At 45.0% G+C, this 26,800-nt stretch overlaps 1 protein-coding gene across 2 annotated transcripts in view; it reads right to left on the reverse strand.

The window, feature by feature from the left end:
* Nucleotides 1-26,520, reverse strand: part of AMOTL1 (angiomotin like 1) — a 93,799-nt gene extending 67,279 nt beyond the window's left edge. Inside the window, exons 1-2 of one of the 2 annotated variants that reach the window (XM_040630985.1) lie at nt 26,287-26,520; nt 977-1,129 (exon numbers count right to left, since the gene is read on the reverse strand). In XM_040630985.1, the coding sequence (XP_040486919.1) occupies nt 977-1,129; nt 26,287-26,335 (202 nt within the window). In that variant the 5' untranslated portion in view covers nt 26,336-26,520. The remainder of the gene's footprint in view (nt 1-976; nt 1,130-26,286) is intronic. The other variant, XM_040630986.1, reaches the window with a different exon arrangement.
* Between the last annotated feature and the right edge of the window lie 280 nt (nt 26,521-26,800).

Here is a 26,800-nt window from a genome sequence, read left to right on the forward strand (position 1 = left end):
GTTACTTCCAGGCATTCTGACAGGTGCTGGGGGTAGAAGGTAAAGAGAACACAGGCCCCACCCTCAGGATAACTGCTCTGAAAGGCTTGTGGCACAAGCAAATTCAAATAAAAATAAACATAGTGAACAACTTGAGTAAAAATTCAAATAAAAAAACGTATTTCCAAAAGAAAATTATTTTGGGGGGATGAAAAATAGAAGGAATGGGATCTCATCAAGCATGAAAACTACTGAATTCCCTTTTCATAAGCATATTTGCCAAGAAGCAGGAGATCCTTCCCTACAGTGTTCTGTTTTGTTTTAAGATTTTATTTATTTATTTGACAGAAAGCGGGAGAGAAAGTGAGAGCACAAGCAGAGGGAGCAGTAGAGGGAGAGAGAGCAGGGAGCCAGATTTGGGGTTCAATCCCAGGACCCTGGGATCACGACCCAAGCCGAAGGCAGATGCTCAACCTACTGAGCCACCCAGGACACCCCCCCCTGCCCTGCTCCAGTGGTTTTAAAGATTCCTTGCCAGTTTTACCAATCTCAAAAGCCCTCAAAAATAGGCAATAAGTTTTCACAAAGGAGGCAGCTCCCTGCCTACTATAGTTTTGAATTTCTTCCAAAGTTCTCAATTATTTGCAAAAAGAGATGAAAAGTGAAAACAAAGAAGAAGAAAATGTTCTGGGNNNGAAAGAGTACATAAAAGTATTTAGGACTTAGAGAAAAATTAGGGAATAAATGGCATAACTCTCAAGTTCCTACATAAGAACTCTGTGTGTTGAGAGAGTCACATATTATTGTAAAATAGTCTACTGACACCATAGCACAAACTTTAAAAATAAGGCACCTACCGATAAAGAGACGATCAATAATACAACTGGCTGATTTAAAAAAAAAAAAAGGATAGAGAAAAAATTACTCAAAAAGGCTAAAAATCAGAAACATATGATCATCTTGTTTTTCCAACCCAAATGCCAGTTAGAGGACTTACCAACTTTTTCCCTGATGCTACTACCGTTTGCCTCCACCGTCAAAGCAGATGGTTCACGCCTCCCAGAATAGAGCTGGAAGTCTGGAAAAAAGTAGTTGGGGTCTTCTAGAATTGGGGCAGGACTACCGGGGCTGTAACAAACAGGAGGGGGACCTGGGAAGAAGCAAAATGCCTATTAGTGCCAATGAAGTCCTCCTCTCCCTCCTTCCTGTGTGACTCATAAAAGCCCACGAGGCATTCTCTCCACATTCAACTCAGAGCTGTCTTTTTGATTCATAAAATTCCAAAGTTACCATTCAGAATTATCACAAGTCCAGCCACCCACCAAAATGACCCATGAGGTCAAAATAACAACCTTCAGGACACACTGAGTGAAGTCATGATACTTTCACACAACCCAGTTCCACAGGCACCAGCAGCGGCGCCGACAGAAATCAAGCCCTCTTGATGGTCAAGATGGGGTACAGAAAGGACAGAGGTGGGGAGGCCAGAAAAGGATACTAAAATGGGAAGAGCAGCTGTGTCACCGAATACATAAAAGACACAGAGAGGGCTTGGCCGTGCTGCCAGAGCACGTGTGAGCAAGAGCACATCCCAGCCCAGGACAGAGCACGCAGCCCCACTCAAGGATTCTGGAGCCCCATGTGGCAGTGTAAGCCAGGGTCATGGGCTCTGGCTCTCTGCCCAGCACTGGCCTTTCAGCTGCAGTTTATCTGCTTCACGCACAAACTGGAGTGTGCTTCCTGTTCCAATTAAACGTGACATAGTATACAACCCTACAGGCACTGAACATGAGATACCACGACAATAACACTGACATGCATATGCAACATCATGGGAACGCCTAGCAGCGTGGGCCAGGCCCTCTGCCCTCTCCACACCTTCTCTGCTTGGGCTCCACACGTAAGGCTCTTTTTTGGCCAAAGTAGCTTCGTTCACTCTGGGGAAAAAAATCATGCTTTTTTTTTTTAAATTAAAATCCTTGACCAAATGATAATTCCATTAGAACAAAAATGTTTCTCAGCTCTAAAATTTTATGTATTTATTTGAGAGAGAGAGAGAGCACACAAGCAGGGGGGAGGGGCAGAGGGAGAGGGAGAAACATTGAAACTTGCTTAGCGGGGAGCCCCACAACGACAGGGGCTCAAATCCGGGACCCTGGGATCATGACCTGAGCTGAAGGAAGATGCTTAACCAACTGAGCCACCCAGGCATCCCAAATGTTTCTCAGCTCTAACTTCAAACTAATGAAAGTCATTTGAAATTTCTTGGTAGGTTTTTTTTTTGTCTGCTCATTTCCCACAAGGCCAAAGCTAGCAGTACCTAATTTTATTCTGAGGTCATAGATGAGGGTTTACTCATCAGCCTCCTCAGTTTCTTTACCTCAAAACATGAAGTAATATTTGCATGTTTGCTCACATCTATCATAGGCACGTGTGGACTAGAGAGAAAAAATAGAATATTTATCTTACAAAGTTAAGCTAAATAATATAGTAGTGTCTCTCATCTTAAAGATGAATATAAACCAAACCTGAATGACATATTATATGGAGATCAGTCTAAAATTGCAGTTTCAATGCCTATGACAGTATCTGTAGGGTTCTCTTTTTGGCCCATCTGCAAGAAGTATCCTGGAAGAAACTCACTCCTTTCTGGGCCTCACCTTCTACATCTATAAATCTAAGTGTCTCAGGCTAAAATTAGGAATCATGGATGGCCTGAATCCTAAGGCAAATCCTGACCTGGCTTCTACTTCAGCACGTGGAACTGTTGGTGCGAAATTAAAGAAGTGCGAGGTTCAATGTTTGCAGCACATTACAGTCACCAAGGAACTTTTAAAATCCTAATACCTGGGGCGCCTGGGTGGCTCAGTCAGTTAGGCATCTGCCTTCGGCTCAGGTCATGATCCCCAAGTCCTAGGATCGAGTCCTGGTCGGGGCTCCCTGCTCAGCAGGGAGCCTGCTTCTCCCTCTCCCTCTGCCCTTCCCCCTGCTAGTGCTCTCTCACACTCTCTCTGTGTCAAATAAATAAAATCTTTAAAAAATAAATAAATAAAAAACAAAATCCTAATACCCAAGCTTCCTCCATACCACTTCAATTGGAATCTCTGGGGACAGGGCCCAGGTACCTGTATTTTTATAGAGCTCCTCAAGTGATTCCAGTGTTCAGCCAAAGCTGGGAAGCCCTAAGCTGGAGGGAGAACAGTGCACCCAGGCCAAAATCCCCAAACATAAAAACACCTTTCTGTACCCTCAGCCCCACCCCCATCAAATCAGCGTGAGAGAGGAGGTGAGGACCCACACATTTCAATAAAAGAGAGAGTGGTGGGGACACCTGGGTGGCTCAGTCTGTTAAGCGTCTGCCTTTGGCTCAGGTCATCCCAGAGTCCTGGGATAGAGTCCCGCATTGGGCTCCTTGCTCAGCAGGGAGCCTGCTTCTCCCTCTGCCTGCTGCTCCCCCTCTGATAAATTAAAAAAAGAGAGAGTGGTGTTTTCTCATAGTGGATCTGGCTCAGGAATAGCATGTGCAAGCATATGACAACTTTGGGTGACACCATTAGTCACACGACTCAAAATTTTATGTGAGAACGGAGAGCAATCTGTTAATGAAACAGAGGCCTAATTAAGGGTATATATATATATATTTTATATATATATATATATTTATATATATTTTTTTTAATATATATATGCATATGCATATGCATATAAAAGAATGTGTAGGGGGTGTGTGTATGTATAAATATATGCTTTCGGTATAGAACCTAGTTAAGAACCTCTACATTAGCCATTCTCATCACTACAGTGAGACAGTTAGGGACCATGGGAACAAGCCTCAAGTGAAAAACATTACATACTTGGGGCGCTTTTTGTTGGGTGTTACTGTCAAATCGCTTCTCCTAGAGAGCAGAACCAAGATTTAGCCCCACATACAAGCTTTGGACTTAAAACAGAGGACCCTGGCTCCAAAAAGCACCAATGAGCGGCCTGAATTGCCGGCCAATATCAACCAATCAGGACAAGGCCCTTCCAACCAATCAAGATGAAGCCCTTTTCCCCGCCCCCTCATGAGCATACTAAACCTGCATGGGAACCTGAGGGGGAACGTTATAGTAGCAGGGCCTCCCTTCTGTTCTGGCAGGCCAGTCTAACGCCTCTTTGTTAGTGCTGAGTCTCCCTTAGGCTCCAGGGGCAAACCCGGTAAAGCCTCGCGTGTGCCTTTGATTTTGGCGTCCAGCCTCGTTTCTATCCTTGCGCAGCCCAAGAACCAGTAACAACAACCCTGGTACAAATTGAGTTTCCACACCTTATCCAATGGTCTGCCAAAGAAAAGCAGGTTCAAGGGCTCCAGGCCACAGAACATACGGAGAGCAATCCTTGAAAGCGCCTTGATGTCCCCCCATCAGCAGAGAGGGCACCAGGGTTACGCCGCCTTTCACCATTTTGTCTACAGGCCTCAATATTGTGAAAGCACTTCTCACACACCAGCAGACCGAGGGACAGGATGTCCAACCACATATCAACAATCATTCAAGACTTCTTTTTTTGTACACTTGAGTGTCCCACACATTCCCGGGAGAGTCATGTTCCCACTGCTGCCCCTACTCCTTGGAGCTGAAGAAACAGTCCAGCAGATGACCATATGGACCTTGCAGATAGGCAGGCCTGGTATCATCGCTCCACTAAGCCAAGTGAACCAAGGGAACTCTCCCAGCACTGACACGCCCTACAGGAATCATGCTCTTTGTAGCTTCCTCATCTGTGGGCAAGGTAAAATGACAAGAATGTGTGTCACTGGGTCTGCTGCCTCAGATTCCTGGGCTATATGGCAAAAATGAAAGAGAGGCCTCGCCCTTAATCCCACAGGTGCATAATCCTTCCCTTCCTACTGTAGTACAGAATCTTCACCAGGAACTCCTAGAGCACAAATTGAGTCTCTTATCTTATGCGAATGCAGGGTACACGATCCACCCCACAGGGTCAAGGCTATCTGACATGAGAAACTAGAAGGAAACATGTGACATATGACAACATATGAGGGGGAATGCTGTGGGCTTTGTTAGCATTCTCCTACCCAGGAGCAAAGCTGGAGGAACCCAAGGGACACTCCCAGATACCACTCTCACCCAGTAAGCCCCTGCAAGGCCTGGCTCCCGCCGAGGGGCTCAGGAACAGTGTGGTTTTAGGACAATGCACAGCCAATCAAGGATTCTGCAGGCTCAGTGGTGTGTTATATGTCCATGTAGTTGCCCCAGGGGCTTTGAAAAGACTATTTCCACATAAGGTCCTCCTGACTTATTCACTTGCAGTCACCTGCTTCTTTCAAACCAATCCTTGTCCCAGAATAACCAGTCACAGCTTTAGTCTACATGGGGAAAGTGGCAAAAGCAATGGAAAACAAGCTAAGGCCAGTGTAAAGGAGTCAGCGCTCTATAGGGTCTCCCTCTGGGCTGGGGCACGTGCAGCTCCTAGGGCTCCTGAAGGAGGGCCAGGTATCTGTTCGTGCCACACTCAACAAAGGGTTAGGTTCTGGGATTCTGGTTGGAAGGGTCAACAGTTCTGCCTCGTCTTGACTTTGATTCATCTCACCAAGAATGGTCCCCTTCTTCTTTACCAAATCTGCATGTCTGTGTCAACATGAAGAATCCTTTGCTGCTCTCTACGAGCGTGACTGCTTTTGGCTTATTTCTAAAGCACTGAAAGCTTCCTTCCCACTATGGTTTTATGCTATTACTTTCTTTGTAACTGTCCCGAGGCCTTTAGGTAATGCGACCCTGAACTAGACTTTTTTTTTTCCTTACTCAATATAGCAATAACAAAGGGCCTCACTGTTGAAGGAAAAATGAATTCAGGTAAAATGAAGTGAGTTTTCTAGGGTAGGCAAGAGGCAGAAGAACCCTGGTGACCCCATCTGCTTCACCTCCACCATAACTAGTTACTGCCCTAAGATCAAATCTTGCATCTGTAAAGAAGATAATAGAACAGACTCACAAGTGTCCTTTATGTCTGGACGCTGGAAGACATTCCAACTGTCACCCGACTATCACCCAGCACTCACAGAGCTGGGAAACCTCCTGTCCTTAAATCCTTCTAGCATGCCACTTGCTTGCATGTCACTGTTTAAACTATAGCTTCAAGTTCAAATTATGTTTGGTTTTCAAGACTGCCTACTACCAGGCCCCTCCTCTGCTGTCAACAGCCTTGGTGGTCTACTTGGCCTCCTCGTGTCCCGTGAACATGTCACCCCATTTTCCATGTTCCAGCTGGGAATGCCATCCCCTGGCTTCACACTCCTCTCCCCAAGTCTGGAGCTCCCAATGATTCCTTGCACTTTTCTGTTCCCTAGGATGAGAGAGCATTTGCACACCACCACCCTCTGGCCTGTCAGGGGTGCTTTGAGAAGCAGGCCAGGGGCCCATTCCTCAAACCCTCCTCTAACTGCAGAAAACTCCCAGGTGTTATTCCGCCCAAGCCAAAAACTCTCTGCCAGCCACAGGCAATCCAAAACCTCTTAATGCGTTTAAAAACGATTTCACCGTCTAGATTAGAACAACTTCTTATAACTTTGTAACACAGAGTTTCAACGCAGCAACAAACAATTCTGTGGGCTTCTACCTTCCCTTTCAAAGGGCTAAGGAATTTGCTGAGTGTGCCAGCCGCCTCAAAGTTAAATGTAAGCAACCAAGCCTGATTTGGGCAGATCTGGAGACTTTTCCGGGGGAGTGGAATACTCTGCTCAGGGAGACAGAAGCCCTAGAAACAGTGTTTAGAAGCGGCCTCGAGAACCCATGACTAGTGCCTGACAGATAAAGGCAAGTCTGTTCACAAGTCCTCATGCAAGACCAAGCCAGCTCATCTGAGCTAGCCAATTCCCACTCCAGGAGCCTGAGACCTGAGTGAAGCATAGACAGGTGACAGCGCCCTGCTCCAGAACACTTGCCTGCAACACACATGGTTTTAAACAGGACACAGAATCTACACGCACTGGAAGAGCTCTTTCCCCAAGGAACCATTATCTGAAACCCAAGATGGGGGTGGTGACGGATGGGAGGGAGGAAGGTTTCCAAGATTTCCAACCCCTGTATGATATCGTTTTTCTCAGCACCAAATATGAATTCTAATCCCTGGACCAATCTGTCCCTTGTAGGAAACAAGGAAAATAATAAATATGCTAATAGCTATTTAATTTAGACTTTCTCAAAGTGGAATCTGTGATTAGTAACTTTAAAGCCGTGTGAAGTTTAACTTTGTAATGCTTATTTAGAAATATCTGAGATATTATCAGTGTGAACCAAAATGCAGAATGTATGCTTAACCTTTAAAGTAACAATTGAGTTCAACAGGGCACCGTGCTAGGAGCTATAAACACCAAGAAATGAGTAAGAACATCCTTGGTCTCAGGATATTATGACCTAACTCTGGAAACCAACATGCACACAACTACCCGAATTTCACTGCAGAGTAAGTGTTCTGTTAAAGGGACACAAAGCTTTGGAGGCCCAGAAGTAATTCATCACTACCTGTTGACTAGGGAGGTGAGACTGAGCTGAAATGACAAGGAGAAAGAGACAAGTGAGCAGAATGGGGGAAAATGTGGAGGACATTAATCCGCTGTGAGGTGAGGAGAGAGCAACACAATGTGGTTCAAGGAGAAGCACAGGGACTGAGTCATGAAAGCCTGTCATCTCTTTAAGAAATGGAGAGTTCAGTGTCACTCGGGTATGGGTAGGGAGGAGGATGACTCAGAATACAGTATTTAAAGGAGTTTTTTAAAAGCCTTTTAAATTTTAGTACATTATTTTCATAACACTACAGAAATGCAAAATAATTTTGAGATTAAGTGATTCAACTGCCAACTGCTACCCACCTTATTCCTGAGAGTCAATCGCCTCTAATTAAATACTTTCGGTGTTCGGAAACCCTGAACTCATTGTGTAAACCTTGGGGGTAGGTTCTAGCTCCCATTTCAGAAGCCGGAAGGTCCCCTCTCTGTTCAAGCAGCTAGGACAACCTGGGCTCAGTCAACTGGATATTCCATCCAAAGACTGAATCTTGACGAAATGACACAAAGACAAACGATGTTGATAAATCACCTGCGGTAACATTACCAGGGGTCCAGAGGTAGCAGTGGTGGCTATGGCGGCGGCCCATCCTCACAAGACAAACGGCATATCCCTGGCTGGGTTCCCAGTGAATTTTCACCTCGGTTCCCGCCCATTTTCTGGGCCTTCCTGTCAATTTGTGCGCTGCCTAATATCCTTCCAAAAAATCCCTCTGTTGCTTACGTTAGCCAATGTTACTTTGTGCTTACAATCAAGAACTTCTGAGATTTACATTTTAAAAAAGTAATTGTTCTGACCCCACTCATACAACTGAGCATTGTTTGTATGTTACGTCCTATGTGACTTAGCACGATCTGCCCTGAACTATAGTAACTGGCTTCTGTTGCCCCAAATACCCTTCACACAAACCCTCAAGAAATACTTGAGTTCCCCCAAAGCTTCCTTCATCTGGAGGGCCTTTCTTTCCGAGTGAGCTGGAAAACTCTTCCTTGGGCACATACTAAATGCTCAGATATTCAAGCTGACTATCCAGAAATCTTCTGTAACTCTACTCCAGGGCCACTTCCTCTGCGAAGTCATCCACCCTACCCCCCAAATGTCTATAGGCTAGTTGTCTGTGCTCCCATCATGTCCCATGCATATTTATGCCACTATTAAACTCCCTGCATGTTTGGTTTATACTTTTCTCCCTGTTAACTCATAAGTTGATTAACAGCAGGGACAATGTCTTATTCGTCTTTGCATCTCCAGTTTCTAGCAGAAATAAAATCATAGTAAATGCTCAGTACACATCTATTGAATCAATGAATTATCTGTGTATGTTTACAGTACCTGGTAATTTCTAGTACATAAGGGGCACTGAAGAAATATATATTAATGGAATTAGGGTACATTTTAAAATAACCAGATATAAACATATTCTTAATTCTATAGACCTTAGCTCAAAGATGATTTTGTCTTTTTCAAACTAATCAGGAGACCAAGGCTTCGTAAAAGCTACTGGGGACCAAAAAAAAAAACCAAAAAACAAAAAACAAAAAACAAAAACCCCCAAAAAACAAAACACAAAAACAAGAGAAAGCCATCTAGTGCTAAAACAGGTTAATTACAAGTCTACATGGATACAAGTGTCCAGTTCCTGCAGGGGTTCTATAGGGGATTTTGGAATTAAAAACATCACGGGGATTCTGCAGCTGGAGCACAAGCTCTCACTTAGAGAAGGTGTGCTTTCATCCCGTTCAACCCCTGCAGGTGAGCCCTGTGTCCTGGAACTGTGCCCCAAATGCAGCCTTTGGCTCGTGCTTCTTCCACAGATCTGGGAGCAAGAAGAGAGTCAGAAGACCCCTGAGGGTGCCTAGTCCCTCACCTTAAGAAAAACAATCAGTCCAGTCCTACCTATCACACAGTCAACACAGGTACATGAGAGCATCCCACAATAAAAAGACTGTAACTACAAAGAGAAAATCATTTTTTTAAAGGTTTTATTTATTTATTCGACAGAGAGAGAGACAGCCAGCTAGAGAGGGAACACAAGCAGGGGGAGTGGGAGAGGAAGAAGCAGGCTCATAGCAGAAGAGCCTGATTTGGGGCTCTATCCCAGAACGCCGGGATCACGCCCTGAGCCAAAGGCAGACGCTTAACCGCTGTGCCACCCAGGCGCCCTGAGAAAATCATTTTTAACTTTGGACTTCAACAGAAAATCCAAAGGCTACTTAAATACCTCGACTCATATTGTACGTAATATCATAATGTGTATTTCATGTTGATATATTTGGTATTTAACCTATCTAAAACTACAAGTACCTGGACTCCAGAAATTCTTTTCTTCAGATAAGTTAAAAAAAAAAAAACTTTATTAAGGTGTGATTGACATTTAAAAAGATGTACATATTTAACATGTATAACTTGACAAGTTTGGGGTAAGTATACACCCACGAAGCCATCGCCATCATCAGGGCCACAGACATATCCATCACCTAGGTCCCCTCCCACTTCCTTTATTAATTTGTGTGTGTGGTAAGAACATTTCACATATGCTCTACCTTCTAAGCCAGTGTTAAGCATAAAATACAGTATTGCTAGCTGTAGGCACTACGCTGTACAGGGGATCTCTAGAACTGTGTACTCTGATAAGTTTTAATAACTAAGCCTGTATTTAATTAAATAACTGAAATTTAAATACTCTTTCATCAATCTCAGGACCATCATAAAGGTATTCTTGTGGGTGGTCCTGGCACACATTATGTTCCCACTGAGGAAAAAAAAACGCACTAGCCTGTGAGCTCCATTGCTTACATGTGTTTCTATCACTGCAGGCAGACAGTAAGTACTTAATATTTTTGGAACAAAGGAAAACAGGATGAAAAGCCTTAAAATAAACCCCAAGACACAAGATGGCAACATGAATGCGTGACTCTGCTTCTCGAGGCTCCCTCTCTTGCCCACACTAAGGAGAGGAGCAGCTCAGACACGTCTGGCCTGCCCCAGGTTCCTCCGGCTCTCAGTGTCCTGTTCTCGAAGCCACTGCAGCTGTGGGACACGGTGTGTCTGTCAGGCAGCATCTCTCCCGGGGACTGAAACTTCTTATACTCACTCCCGTCATAAGTCACTATTGGCTTATAAATGAACTTCATAATTTAAAGCAACCAATGCTCCCCAACAAACAAAACATCCCTCCAGTATTAAGAGTATAATCAATAGTAGCAGGAGCTACCACTTACTGAGGGTCCAGTAAGGGATGATACAAAAATCATCATGTTTAATTATCGCCACCCTATTCCCATTCTGTAGATAGGGAGACTAGGCTCACAGCGGTTAAGTAATGCCCAGAGGCACAGAGATAGCCAGCAGCACAGACAAAATCAGAGCTCTTTTTGCAACGCCATTCTGCCTTCCAAAAATCCCTCAATAAGGCACACTTATTTCTGAGTACTTTATTCCTGTTTAATTTTTTACATTAAAATGAGGGGAGTTTTAATGATATGCTCTTGCTTGTGGATAATGGGGAAAGGTACTGGGAAAGTTGCTTTCCCTGAATATAGGAGGCAGAGAAGAAACCAGAGCTATTTTATTTGTGCTATTTTTCATAAAAGCTTGGAGTAGTAGCACACTCCCTGCCAATCACGAGAACACCATGGCAACTGATGAAGCACCGTCATGGATAACCCTTCCATTTGGCCGCATACTATTTTCACCATGGTGTCACCACTTTAATGATGAATCCCAAGCCTGTGCTGTGTCCGTGTCGGCCGTGGTACATGTTAAAAATGTCACTTCCAAGCCGCTGCATTGGACCTATAAAACAGGATCTCCACAAGTGCACACCAGAAATGAATTCTTCGCAGTCGATTTGAATGCACAGTCAGGTTTAGGACGCTGGTACTTCTCTGCCGTACAAGTGCTGATATAACACACACACCCTGGAAAAGCGGTGATAAACTGAAATTTTGTAAATCGATCACATCTGAAGCCAAAACATGATGGATCTGATGAACCCAAATAAATAAGTAAAGGCAGCGACTCTTTCTAAAACAAGCCAACCAACCAACCTGCACTGACTCTTTTGGTAAAGAATTCTGTGTGTAAATTTGTGACTTTTTAATAAGTTCAGATTTGAAGTCAACAATTTTAGTGCTCCTAAATTTCATAATTGCTAACCTGAATGACCGGGTCAGAGGATATGACTATTTCAGTTACATCTAAACTATTGTTATAAAGATACAATAAAGTGATTGTAACAAAAAATATGTCTACTGCAACATGATGACATAAGGCCTGCGAAAATGCTTACCATATTATATGACAAATGCTTGCTAAATCTGAAGCTCAAAAATCACAGACAACTACGCCACGGAGTCACGTGAGATAAGCAGCTGCCTAATTTTATACAGAAGGAAGGCACAGAACATAACATTATGGAGCAGGACAGATACACACATTATCTCAGGTAATCCTCACATCTCTGACAATCAGGTCTCCTTATCTCCTCTTTACCTCAACAAAAACATAAATGACACGCTCTGGGCCACACAGTTCACAGCCCTAGGGCCGAGATGCAAACCCAACTGTGACTATTCCAAAGCATTCCACAGAACTTAAATGGTATTGTAAAGCACCTAGATATCTGTGACAGTGTACGGTTTCCTTACCATTCCTATACGTTACAAAAGACCATGGGTCTGTGGAATTTATGAGCAGCAAAATGTAGAATTACTCACACATTCAGTCATTCATTCATTCATTCCACAAGATCTATGACACTGAGCATCCCAAGGGTGAGACAGTGGCTGGTGGGGGGACCCAAAAATGGCAGGCTAGTGAGAGAGGCAGACCCAGAAGGCAGACAATTGCCCCACAGTGCACAAATGCATGACACAGGCAGGCCCAAGGTAGCATGGAGGGGTAAGCAGATACCAGTGTCCAGATCCAACTCAGGGCACACACACTGGATTCTGCAACTGTGCCTAAGAGCCACCCTTATCTCTTTCTTCTCGTTGGCCTGGTGGCTTGGAATCTGTCGAGAAATACGGTTTCTCCCTAGGTCTACAAGAATGCACACACACTGATTTCACGGAGTTCACAACTCTATGAGGATTATCCTCATTTTTCAGACGCGGAGACTAAAGCGCTGGGAATAACTTGCCTAAAGTCACACAATTACTAAGGGGCAAAAACCAGGATTCAAGCCCTGCTGGTCTGGCTCCAGAGTATACACAGTGTTTACTCTTATACCAACAGGGCTCAAACTTTTTGGTTTTAGGATCACTTTTACACTCTTAAAAATTTTTGAGGACCCAGTAAGTTTTTGTTTATGTGGGCCATATCTATCCATACTTATTACTTTAGAAAATGAAACTGAGAAATATTAAAATATATGTCAATTCATTTAAAAACAATAATAATAAACCCATTCTAAGTTACAAAAAATATTCTTTATGAAAACTCATGTCAAAAAAAAACTCATTTCCAAAACACAAAGCAGTGAGAACAGTATTATTTTATAATTTTGCAAACCTCTTTGGTGTCAGGCTATTATTAATAGACTGCTGGATTCTCCTATCTGCTTCTGCTATTAATCTATTGCTGTGTGACTTTTAGTTGAAGCAGATGAAGGAAATCTGGCCTCATTCAAATATGTAATTGGAAAAAGGCGGAGTGTTATGATAGCCTTTCCAGATAATTGTGACTATTCTTTGAAACAATACCCACACTCAACAAGTGCTAATTTCTTAAAGGTGGTTGCAATGTGAAATATAAAACTATAGCAGTGACCTTGTCTTGGATATTCCTCTAAATTCTAGCAGATTAAAATCTGTTGGTCCATCTCTCACTTTGAAGGGAGCTTTCTTTATCCATGATTTCATAATTTTATATATTGGTCATTTGGAAAATAATAGTTCACTGAACTATGCAAATCTTCCATACAGGGAAATACTTCAAGTTCATAACATAGCAACAAAATCACATTTGTTAATATATCATGGATCGCGATCATCAGAAAAGTCTTTTGTGTACTAGGAAGCTGTCAAGCTCTTAGTGGCAAATCCAAATTTTTCAAAATTGTAATTTTCACTTGAAAGCTTGAGTTTTATCATTGGCAACAAAGAGCATACACTGATTTTCTTCAAGTGACAGGCTCCCTTTATTCATTTTTGAGAAAACATCTACTAAATACCCAATAAACCAAGAAATCAGAATTACCACAGTTCATCAGCTGTTCTCTCAACTATAAATGGCATTCCATGAAAAGAGCCTCTAGTTAAGCCTCCGACCCAGTCACATGACAGCTCTCCCCCAGTTTGCAGCATTAGTACTTTACGCATACTTTCCATTTCATCACACGAGGCATTAAAAAGGTGTAGCTGAGGCTGGAGATTTAACAAAATTAGTATTTGTAACTGCTTCAACAAGAACGGTCTTAAGTGAAGCGGGCTTTTTATAGTGTGTGCTGGTGAGGGACAGACAGACTACCAGCAGAGTCAGTGCCACGGCCTTGATCCGCGCAAAGGCCCCTGCAGTTTCACCCAGCATTGCTTCTGCCCCCTCAGTACAAATGTCTGTACAGTGAAAGAGGCACATGTACGTTAGTGTTACTATGAAGGCGGTTTTTAGGTCTCAGGAACCCCCAGGGTTCCACAGAGCACACTTTGAGAAACATGGCTCTGCATTCAATAGCCTCTTCTATGGGGAAGGGACCAAAAGATGGGAAACTTAGAGAGACCTTTAAGGTGAAAATCGCTGCAAACCAGTTATAAATGAGAGTGAGTTACCTCGCTGCCCAAGCAAAGAGAGGAGCCCACAGCCCCCGGAAGTGGTGAAGCTTGAAGACACACAGAGGCCCTTTGATGTAAAGCACTGCTTGAACTCTACTTGTCAGACGAATGGACTCCAATGACTACAGAAAATGTGTCTGAGGAGAGGTAGCAGCCTCTCCAGAAAACACCTGCCTGTGAATGCATCTCCTTGCCCTTGAGGGATTTTCATAAAAGGGAATACAAATCAACAATGATATTTCACTAGAAAAAAGGGCTCCACGAGAATTACTTATAGGAGGCGGGGAGAAAAGAAACTGTAATAACTTGCCCAGCAGGAAGTCAGGCAGTCCTGGGACAAAGAGAAGGATGTTAAGACGTGATGAGTGTAGAGAAAAGAGAACGGTGCTGTCAAGCCAGAAGACCGGAGTATTAAAAGATTTAAAGAATAGCAGAGATCGAGGAGAAAATACCCACCAAATGGAAAGAAAAGCAAAAGAGGCCATTTTTTTGGTTTTGTTTTGGCTAATCTGCCCCTAAAGGAGTGTAAGAATCCAGGCTCTGTGATTTATCACCTTTGTGAACTGAGCGAATGAGTTAACTTCTTGGTGCCCGTTACCGGGTCAGTGAGTGGAGACAGCAAGTGGACCTACTACACAGGCGTCACAAAGAGTAAGAAAGACAGTGCAAGGCACAGCGTTCTAGCACATGATAAGTGCTCAGTACATTTTAGCTTCTTTTTACGAGAATGGAGAAATGGAACAGGAATCAATGCGACAAAATTCACTTTCAAGAAATGATCGAGTCTGGGAGCCTTTTAAAAACAGCAAGATGTTCAAGCACATCAAAGACGAAGACGTTTCGGGCAGACCTCTCGGACCCCCTCCCTCTTCGGGAGCTTTGTGCCATCACTTTACTATCTCTCAATGAACACTGCTTTGCTGCCCACCAAACAAACAAACACACGCACAAAACAAGATGAAGACATTTAAAGTTTTGTTTAGGTCAGACTGTTCAGCAAATTGACAAACTAGACTAAAATTATATTTTCAATTTTCCAAGCACTGGGGTTGAGAGGTCTTAAAATATACAATTTCTCTGAAAATAAGCTTAATGGTGTAGTCCTACTATCAGAGGCCAAGATGAAAGAATACATAGTGTCATCCAAACGCTCTTTAAAACCCCTAACTTGTCTGTCACCTTGGCATGCAAGGTCCTAGCTGGACCTGGAGAGGGTATCAAGAACCAGGCTCTAACTTGAACACCCTCAGCTGCCTAGGAAACTCCTCTTCAGACAGAAGGACCAAAGGGTAGTTACTGGGAGGTTGGGGGGAGGATGTGTCCTTTCTCCTAAGCATTACAAATAAGAAGGAAAAAAACCTCTCTTCTTGTTCCACAGTGAATATCCCATAATGAACATTTCCGGAAATTGTGAATCTCAGGTCTGAATCAAACACAAAGGTCATCAATGGGAGCATTGATTTTGCCACTGCATTCATGAGCTTTAAGCTTTGTTTAAAGGAGATATAGAGTTATTTTTTGGAGATATAGTTATTGATAAACACATCACACTCAATTGTGAAAAACTGGGAGCTTCTCTAAGATCAGGAAAAAGACAAGGAGGTCCTCTCTTACCACTTTTATTCAACACAGTACTGCAAGTCCTAGCTGCAGCAATCCAAAATCAAATGGGTAAGTAAGAAGTAAAACTGTTACTGTGTACACCTAACATGATATTATATAGAGAAAACACTAAAGACTCTACCAAAAAACTATTATTACTAGTAAGTGAACTCAGTAAAGTTGTAGGATAAACAGAATTAAGAGTCCGGGGGCTGTTTTGTTTTTTTTTTTTTAATTTCTTAAACTGAAAGAGTAAACATCACATCACAGATTCCTAAATGCTTTTTCAACATGATTAAACAGACTTTACAAACAAATCATGATGCATAATTAGCACTAATTTTCCACTCTTCTTCCCAGATTGTATAACTCACTCAAATCAAAGAGGAAACTGAAAGGTAAATGTAGACACAACCCGTGCTGTCGCCATAGAACATGTCTCATAGGACCCCCTGACACAGCCCCACCTGATGGTTTTCCAAGGGCTCCCCTCCCTCATCTAGGAAAACCTACTGAGCGTGGTCTGGTTCTTGCTGTGCACATTGGTCACAGTTCCAGCCACAAGAGCTTCCTCAAGTTCCTCAAAAGCTCCACAGATGAACACATCAAAACTAGCCATTAGACCCACCTCCCACATTCATACAGGATGTTCACTCATACTTACTCAATTTAAAGAAATTTCTAGAATGAGACAGCCCCACACTTCTAGTAATTCCTTGGTTGCATCTATAACCTTCATTTCCTCCCAAGCTCCTTGGAATGGAACCCTTCCCAGCCTCTAGAAGTCATGATACCTATAACTGAAATCCACTCCCTCTTAATCAGTCCATGGGGAAGATAAAATCCTTGAAAGGCAGTTCTAAATTGTTCGTGTTCGTCATCCTCTTCTCAGAGCAGAATAAACCCAGTTCATTTGTCTTCTGTTTTCTAAGGACTTACACCATTACAGCCCTTTTAGAATCCAAATTCCACAGGAGCGAAGGACATACACCCCATGCCTAGTCCAGTTCTACGCACGTGACAGACCCTCCAATGTCGGATGGAGGACTGTATCCTTTCATTGTGTCCTCATCAAATTCTCCACCTCAGTATTGATTTGTACAGTCCACAGTTCCTCGCTCGACAGATATTCACTGAGCGGCGAATGCTTCTATATCCCAGTTGTTGCCTAATTTATAGTCTATCTAAAAAATGAGAAATGTCATGCCTCCTAATGTTCAACATGTTCCTTCCTGAAGAGGAGTCAAAATATTTCAAAGTAAATTCAATTAGAATATTTGTGATTACTGCCTAACTACAAAATTTAATACTACAAAATATGTTCACTTTATGAGCAAGTTTAATTACACATAACACACTTTACGTTCCTAAACTAATAAAGTGATCTTAGTCACTTAATAACTGTCATTAAAATATAAATATTTGTATTCATTTCAATTTGTTTCTCCAAATTCCTGGAATCTATTTTGGAGAAAGTTGAAGGTAAGATACTTCAAAATTTCAGAATATTTTATTTCTAAACTCAGGACTAAGATAATCTGTATCTCAGTGTAGACACTTTTAGATCTTACATTCTTGATTTTTTTTGGGGGGGGGGATGAATACTTGACAGGGTCAAGTCTCAAAGTCAGCTAAAGTAAACGTACTCCCCACTTTTCACACCACGACTGCTCATTGATGACCCATCAGGCCAGTCACGGCCACAGGAAGGTAAGTCTGTGAGGATCATGTTCTTTTGCAAACCTCCTGCTTATTATCTGACAGCCCCATTATATTTAAGGTTTGCGGAAATGGGTTTGTGATGCTGTTTACATTACTTTCCCAGGTGTCTTATTTTAAGCTACTTTGAGTTCAGAAGACATTTTCTCTCAGTCTTCTGGATACACAAACTAAACTGGTGGCACCCGCGTTCTACAGTGAATTACTGCCATCCCCCCGGCACTGCAGCTGGCTTCTGTAATTCCGAAAGAGCACGCGACCTAGCCGCTTTTTCTATTTTTCCTCCTCTTTGATTCCCCCATTGCTCCCAAAAGATCCGAGACAGGCAAGCTTATCTGCCCTTCTTTCAGCCTTTCCCGCATCAGCAGGATGAGTGATCAGCCTCGCTGCCGTGGTCTTTGGAGACTGGTCCCTCAGGAAACAGGCCTGGCCAGAGACTTTCCTAGTCAGCCCTTTCCCCCAGGCCCGTAGACAGAGGGGGCTTACTCTTCAGGAACTTGGTTCTCAGAGTCCCTCAGAGTACAGTTCACGTCAGGAAGGGACAGGCCTGCCTCCCACCTGTCTTTGGGGGGTCACACTAACCAGAGCAGCCCTGACGGCTGAGAAGCCGCAACTAAATGGGAAATGTGTCCTCCCGCCCTGGCGCCGGGCCGCAGGGCGCAGGCGAACCCCACCTAACGCAGGAAGCAAAGCGAGCCTGGAAGACAAGATCCCTATCATCCTCGTCTTGCTCTGCCTGTTCGGAGAAGGGTGGAGGAAAGAAGGAAGGACAGAGCAGCTCAGCAGAGGTGCGAAAGGAGAGAAGTGGGAAGACCTGTTGTGCGGCTCGCGTGGACTCCGGAGCCGGGTAACCAGTGCCTAAGCGCCTCGCGTGTGCACCTGCAAAGGAAGGAGAAGTACACAAGAGGCATTTGGGAAGTCAGGGCAAGGAGCTGGATGTGGGGAAGGGAAAGGAACCCTACAGCTTACAGAACACTCTCAAAGGAGGCAACTGTCAGGATGATGCCATGTGGAAGGGCCTCTGAGCAAGTCCAGACACCGGCCAAAGGCCCGCCTCCTGCCTTAAGCTGACAAAGGCTGGTTCACCGGTGGAACAGACCCAAGGTGGAGGAGCGCAGGCTGCCTCTAGATCCTCCCCGGGAGAAGGGCCACTCAGTGCTAACTCCACACTAGCATTTCTATGGGCTTCTCTCAAGGACCTCACCCCTGGGAGAACGCCAGGAACAGAACCAAAGCCACAAACATCCCCAGAAACAGTAGACACCTCTTGATAACAGCCTGCTAACCGGGTAAGCCCTGCTCCCAGCATAACCCAAATGTCTTGCCGACCCACCTGCCAATGAGATGAGCCTCCAGAAAAGGTTCATGTTGACAGAGGAGTCACCCTGTGGTATTATTCTCTCCCAATCAGTCCACACAGGACTTCAAGGGAGAAGTGATTCATTTCAGTCAAAAATGTGTCCCCATCCCATCTTACGAAGCCCCATAATGGTGTCGGCAGTCGAACTAGGCTAGGCACTGGGGCTCCTTCTCCACGGAGGCCCTCAGATGTCATGCACTCTTCACAAGCCCCCAGCAGCAGCGAAACTCAGCATCAGGAGAAGCATCCCTCCTCAAGTGCGAGGACGCCATTCTGAAGGGTAATCAAGGATGCTCACAACAAGAAACGAATTCTGCCCCATGCTCTACCTTGTACGTAGTCCCTTCACGTGCATCACCTCACCGAAGCCTCACAGCGACATCACGATGTAAGTATGGAGTCAACACCTTTATTTTACAGAGAGTAAGTGACAGCCAAGGCAATAGGGCTTGTATAGAGTAACCACACACCCTAACTTGGCCTGTCTTCCAAGGAGTGACAAAAGACAACTGGGAGAAGGAAAAGTCAGGGCTGGAAAGCAGGAAGGCACAGAAGGGTGATCAGAGCCGAGCACAGAGTTACGCAGATCAACTAGTAACCTGAGAAATCAATCTATTTCCATCTCCCTCATTTAAACAGAAACACATTCAGTTTCGAAGAGTTAAGCACCTCAGTCTAGAGCCAATTAAAGGGAGACTATGCTCTCAAATAGCGGTTCTCAAAGTGTGGTCCCTGGACCAGCAGAGCCAGCATCATTCGGAAACTTGTTAGAAACACAAATTCTCAGGCCCCTTCAAGAGCTATCTGAAACAAAATTCGGGGGTGCGGGGGTAGGGCTCACGGTCTGTTTTGTTAAAACACAGGCCCTGCCGGTGATTCTGATGTCCACCCACATTTGAGACCACTGCTCTAGAACTGTACATCTGAGGTTCATTCCACTTCCTCTGAGAAACAAACAACTTGGTCATGGAGGGAAAGGAAAGGGAGCTGCTGGTCACAAAGTTTGGGACACATCCTGGTGACATCAACCCTGACTTACTGTACCTACAGTAACAAGCACGGTAAATTCTGAACTAGCTCTGAGAGCACACAGACCTCCTGTGGTTGGGATGGAGAGGAGACTGTTCTTTACTCAGAAAATCTTGGTTGATAGGTGGGGGAAAAGGTCCATTTTATAGCCAGTACTGGCTTGTGAACACAGTGTCCTAACTTCTAACCTCATTCAATAAGTAATATTTGGTACACGACACAGTGTTCCCAACTGTGAAAAGCTAAGTTTCTATAAGAACTGGAATTCCAGCTTCTCAGAGAAAGGACATACATGAGAAAACACATAACATTCTAAAACCACTGGTCTCTCTGTAATTTTAATAATAATAATAATGGCAGCAGGTATTTACTGAGTGCTTTCAATGTGTCCAGCACTGTACATAAGCACTGTTTCTTTTCACCTCATGCAATTCCAAGAGGTAAGAACTATGACTGTCTTCAAATTCCCTGAGATTATACAGCAAGGAGGCAGCAGGGCCAGGAAGCAAACCAGGTCCACCGTTCCTACACAATCTGGAATACTACCACCTTCCTCACTTTAACACACATTCTCATTTTAAAGCTATCTAACTTTCTTCATACTCTGTATGTTATTGAGTTTTAAGTACTGTATTTTATTATTTTTTAAGTTATTACGCCATGTGCAGTTCCAAAAAGCCCTCAACCATACTTAGTTTACCCCAAGACCTCAGCATGTGCTCAAGAACCGGGATAACCCACACTGAAGAACTCAGGGCAATCCAGATATCCAAAAACTGCGTCAAAGGCGAGAGCTGATTTATTCCCGCCATGTGTGGGCGACCTGCCAGGGAAGCCCTCGCCACCTGCAGCGAAGCGAGCCCTCTCTGCTCAATGCTCCCGCAGCACGTTTGTCTCTCTTACTGCACTTCACACACAGAAATGTCTGCACAACAGCCCCACTAAGGGCTGAGCTCCTGAGAGTGGGAACGTGCCTCAGTCAACTGTGTAGACTCTAGAGCCCGAAAAACGTAATAAACACCTAAGAGATGGTTTTTAAGACTGGAAGCCAGACATACAAATTCTTAAAAGAGGGCAAAAATGAACTACAATTTGAACATAAAATGTAAGCCGATGGGGGCGCCTGGGTGTGCAGTCAGTTGAGCATCCAACTCTTGGTTTCAGGTCAGGTCGTGATCTCAGGGTCGTGAGATGGAGCCCCACACCGGGCTCCTCGCTCAGCACAGTCTGTTTAAGTTTTCTCTCCTTCTGCCCCTCCCTGTCACCCTCTCTCTCTCAATCTCTATAAAATAAATAAATAAATCTTTTTTAAAAAATGTAAAACTATGCAACTTTAAAAAGGCAACACAGGAGAAAATCTTCGGGATGTAGTCCTAGGCAAAGCATTCTCAGATGTGACACCAAACGCACAATGCATAAAAGGGAAAAAAAAATCAATAAACTGGAATTCACCAAAATTAAAAATCTTTGCCCTGTAAAGGTCCAGTTTAAAAGATAAAAAGGCCAACTACATGTTGGAAAAAAATATATGCGAGCCATATATCTGACAAAGGACTCCTATTTAGAATAGACGAAGACCTCTCAAAGCTCAAGAGTAATAAAAAACCCAATCCAGTTAGAACATAATCAGGACATGAGCAGACATTTCACCAAAGAGGACATACAGATGGCAAACATGAAAAGATGCTCAACATCATTAGCTATTAGGGAACGCAAATTAAAACCAGGCTGAAACTAGAACACTTCTTGGGACAGCTAAAATAATAAACAAATGCAGGTGAGAATGCAGAGAAAAACCAGATCTCTCATATGTGGCTGGTGGGAATGCAAAATTATACAGCCACTCCACAAAACAGTTTGGCAATTTCTTAAAAAAACAAAACATACACCTACCATTCAAAATCCAGCAATCACACTCCACACTCCAGGGCATTTACCCTGGAGAAATGAAAACATGTCTGTACAAAACCCCTTGCACAAACGTTCACAGCAACTTCAACTGTAAGAGCCAAAAACTGGAAACAACCCAAATGTTCTTCAGTAGGTGAATGGTTAAACGAGCTGTGGTATATCCATACAATGGAATACTACTCAGCAATAAAAAAGAACAGATGGGTAATGAATAATATTGGTAATGTGACAGCCTGGGTGGATCTTAAGGATATCGTGCAGAGTGAAAAAAGCGAATCGGAAAAGGTCACATACCACATGATTTTATTTCTGTAACATTCGCAAAATGACAGAGGGGAAGAGGTTAGTGGTTACTCGGGCTTACAGTTGGATGCAGGGAGAGGAGAGTGGATGTGACTGTGAAGGGTGGCATAAGGGACATCCTTGAGCTGATGGAATAGTTCTATATCTTGACTGTGCTGGTGGTTACGGGAATCTACAAGTATGAAAAAAATGCAAAGAAGTATATATATACAAACACAGATGTGTGCATGTAGAACCCGTGAAATCTGACTGTGCTCTGTGGGCTGTACCAATGTCAGTTTCTTGGTTCTATTGTACTTTGATTATGTAAGATGTTACCAATGGGGGAAAATGGGTGAAGAGTACACAGGACCTCTCTACTATTTTTGCAACTTTCCATAAAGCTATAATCATTTCAAAATAAAAAGTTCTTTAAAAAGTGAACGACAGGCCTTCTACTTAAAAGCAAAATAAAACTAACAAATAAGAGGTATATATAGCTACACTACTGGTCAGAGAGGTCCCAAACACATATTTAAAGGCACACAGTAGGTCTATGTGACTTCATTTTTTAAAAAAGTTAAATCCAATTCTCCAGAGTCTTAACAGGGATACATTTCCTAACATCTTAGAGCTACTTGTCCATCCCCCTCATAAAATGATGGGAAAAAAAAAGGGGGGGGGCCTGATGTGTGAACCCCTTTGGGAATCCAGAAGTCCTATCCTAAGTGCCTGGGATGAATAGTCCCTGTTTCACAAGAACAGAGGCCAAGGGCCTCACAATTTAGAGAACGGGCAACGCGCCAACACACAGGCCCAGGCGTGGCTTCCTTCAGCAAAAGTAGTGTACTAACCTACCCACAATGGCCAAGATTTAAATTTTGCCTTTCTTCCAAAACAAAACAAAGTCGAACCAACAAAATAAAAATTTTTTAAAAAATCGCCAAGCAAACAAACAAAAACCTCAACAACCTCAGACTATTTCCAACAAACCTTATAATCAAATATGTCCTCTTAGTTGACCTCCAACTTACCCCTTGCTTTTCAAGTATTCCACTGCCTCGTGAATTCTGGGACACAAGAGCCTACCAAAATTAATGAAAAAATAGGAAGAGAAAAATTATTCAAATTGTATCAAAAATTATTCAAAACGCTAGAGGATTTCCTGACCTGAGCTGCTTCCATATGCATTTGAAATGCAGATAGCCCCATGAGGGTGTTGGGGGGGGGGGGCGTGCAGGATGCTACTCTGGGAGAATTTTGCATATCAGAACTACTAACAGGTCTTACAAAGTTACTTCCTTTTATTTTGCTGGCCTGGAAAATCTTTCAGATTTTTACAGTTTTCACTAGTAATTCCCTTGTTTCAGAAGTCATTAATTATATTTTTTAAAAAAAAAGCCTTATGTTATACAGTACAGTACTTAATCATTTTCAAAGCAGTTTCACAAAATACTTTCAAGAAAAAGAGCCCTTATACCTAGGGGCTGCACTTTTCCCTGCAACTCTCACCAGCCAGGCTGCCTTCTAATTTCAATTAGTTCGGCCATCTTTCCCCCAGGCCCTAGGTCCTCTCTTCTCCACAGGGGTAGACTTCAAAAAAAAAAAAAAGCACAGCTTTACCCACAGAAGCCTCCAGACTCACTGGCCAAGGGCAGACACTCTCAAGTCTAATCAGCATAGTGCCTTCCCATAAAATTACTCACATTTCTGCATTCGTGTGCTTTTCTTAACAACAGCACTTTTAAATCGCATTTAAAATGAAAGTCCTCCATTAGCTTCCATGAAAAGACATATTTTTAAATGCTTTGATCTCCACATGCCCTTCGGTATATTAGTATTCTTCACCCTCCACCATCAGCACAGAACCTAAAAAAACCAAGACTCCTGTGCATTTTAAAGAAAAGAGGGAGGATGAATTAAAAGTGCAGCACCTTGTCTCCCTCCTATCCATTTGCAGAGTTTACCAGGCTTTCCTTATTTATCTTGAGAAACATATCTCACAAAAGTCAAACTGTACCTATCCAAAAACTAAATATCCCCCCTAGACCCCACCAGGGAGACCAGAGGCATCTCTAAAACTTCTATGTCTTCCTCCTTTTCAATCTGGTCAAATCAGTGGTTTCCAACCCTTTACTCCTCTGCGAAACAGTTCAAAGTGTATTTAAATATTGTTCCCACACAATTCCCATAATGTTCATAGTAGATGCACTATGAACATGCTCAGAACACTGTCCTGGGAAATAAATTTCAAATTGGTCTAGATTCTTCAAGAACTTGCAATCTAGACAGCCCCCTTAATCCTTACCCTGGGTCTGCCACCTGCAGGGAGCTACTGGGGTCCAGCAGTGGTGGGCAGTCAGCAGTGGTGGGCAGCCAGGAATGGCGGGCAATCAGCAGTGGTGGGCCGCCAGGGGAAACCTTAAGTCAGTCTGGCAGGGACCCACAGGCCCTGCAGAGAGCCATAATTGTTCAACATTTCAAGCCTTGACTTTTCACTTCCCGAAAAGGAAGGAAGTTTTTTGGGATAGCAGCTATTAATATCCCTCTATTCTGGTTTTACTCGCTTATGGCAAGTAACGCTATTGTCTGGGGTAGTCCAAAGCATCTTTGAGGATCGTAATTGGCTCTCGTGACCCCAACCTACGCTACCAACCAAGGACTTTATAAGCAGTACAAAAACTCGATTCTCATAATATGCCATGAAAGAAGGAAATGGGCAACCATGCCCGCACTTTATCAGGACAGAGCAAAGGAGGGTTGAGGGACCAAGGGCACAAAATGTTCGGTCCCAACCGCAAGAGCCACAGGATCAGGGCGTCCCTCTACTGAAGGCCCAGTCCAGGTGATCCATACAGTAGCCTGGCATTTTCGAAAGCATTGCCATTTGAAGACAGTAAACCAACACCCAAGCCAAAATAGCAAAACCTTCAAACAAAAATGGAAAGGGAACATCTTCTCAGCCACCAATCAAGACACTACAGAGTACAGCGTTGAGCCGCGCGGGAGCTGCGGGTAGCGAGCAGGCATTCACATCCTGGGCTCCTAAGGGGGAAAACTTGGAAACGTAGCCCCGAGCTCAGGGCAGAAGGCAGAGGCCCTCGAGGTGGGTGCGCGCGCGGCGTCGTGGGTTCCGCCGCCTCTTCCTCCAGCCCTGCAGCCTACGGGGCACGTTCGGCCCCTGCCCCGGCGCAGGGCCCCCGGCTCCGCTGGGCTGTCATGGGCCGACGTGCCAATCTCCCTCCTGCCACAAATGTCACATTCCAAGAAAAACCAGTTCCACTTGGAAAGTTTAATTTTTCCCCCCTGAAACCACATTCTTCTAAAGGCAGCACTAACAGCAAGGGAGAGCTAAGTCTAACTCCCCAGTTTCTAAGAAACTTGTCTGGGGAGAACAAAGGAGCAGCAGCTAACGCGATCCGAGCCCGCGGGTCTGGAGCGCGACCCCCCTGGCCGCCCCCACCCACCAGAGCCGAGACTTCCCCGCGGGGCAGGAAGGGTCCGGCCCAGGAGCCGCATCCCTTCGGGCGGGCCCGTGTGCGCGCCTTTGTCTCGCGCGGAGGGCAGCGGCCACCGGCCACCCGCTTCCGCCCCCTCCCTCGGCCGCCGGGAGACCCGCGCGCGGGCGCGTCTCGGAGAGCGCAGCCTTATGGCAGCGCCCCTCCGGAAAGGCCAGCCCCGCGTCGGGGGCGCGCCCGCACCCCGGGGCCCCGGCCCCTCCGGCCCACACAACTTCCCAGGCTCGGATGCGGCGCGAGGCGGTGCGGAGATGCGACCCGCAGGCACCAGGGGCCTGCAGGGTGGCGCGGGAACAGAGTTCTGCTCTATTTTATTTTTTTTTAAGCCAATCTGGGTAAGGGAGAGCAAGATTGCCGTGGCTGACACTCCCGGCCACCCGCGCCGAATCGGCTGCCCAAGTCGCCGGGGCCGATCTCAGTCCCGGGTTCCCCGGGTTCCCCGAGAAGGAGCCCCGTGCCGGGAGCAGCCAGGGGTGGAGGAGCCCGGTCGGCTGGGTCCCTCGCGTGGGAGACTCGGAGGCGCCCTCCCCGCACCCTGAGCGGGGACTGGTTACCTTTCACCGCAGACTCGCAAGTTCCCCGGCGCAACTTTGCCCTCCACATGAGGCGACCATGGCTAGTTCAGTGGCGCGGCTGGGGAAGGCGGCCGCCGGGCAGCGTGCTGGGCATGGCGTGGGGCAGCGCGGGGAAGCGGCGCCCGACAGTCAGCCCCATTCACACAGGAAGGAGAGAAATGCCAGGGCTTCACCTCCAGCCCCGAAGCCGTCAGCCGCTGCTGGGTCCTAGAGCGTCCCGCGCTCGCCGCCGCCGCCCGCGCTCCCCGCTCCGGGCTCCCCGCTCCCCGCGCTCAGGCCGGGGAGGGTCGTGGGGCTCGTCACTGTAACCCTACACTCCACCCCCGCCCCGGCGCCCGGCCGCTGGGCCCTAGAGCCCGCCTGCAGTCCCCCGCCGCCCCTCCCGGGCCGGGACCTCGCCTGCTGAAATTGCCCCGAGCTCAAGCTGACGTGTCTCCCTGAGAGTTTAGGAGGGCGACAGCCTCCGCGGTTTTGCTCCCTGCCGCGGCTTAAT

Source organism: Ursus maritimus, unplaced genomic scaffold (assembly GCF_017311325.1).
Source record: "Ursus maritimus isolate PB19 unplaced genomic scaffold, ASM1731132v1 scaffold_16, whole genome shotgun sequence".
Classification (NCBI taxonomy): Eukaryota; Metazoa; Chordata; class Mammalia; order Carnivora; family Ursidae; genus Ursus; species Ursus maritimus.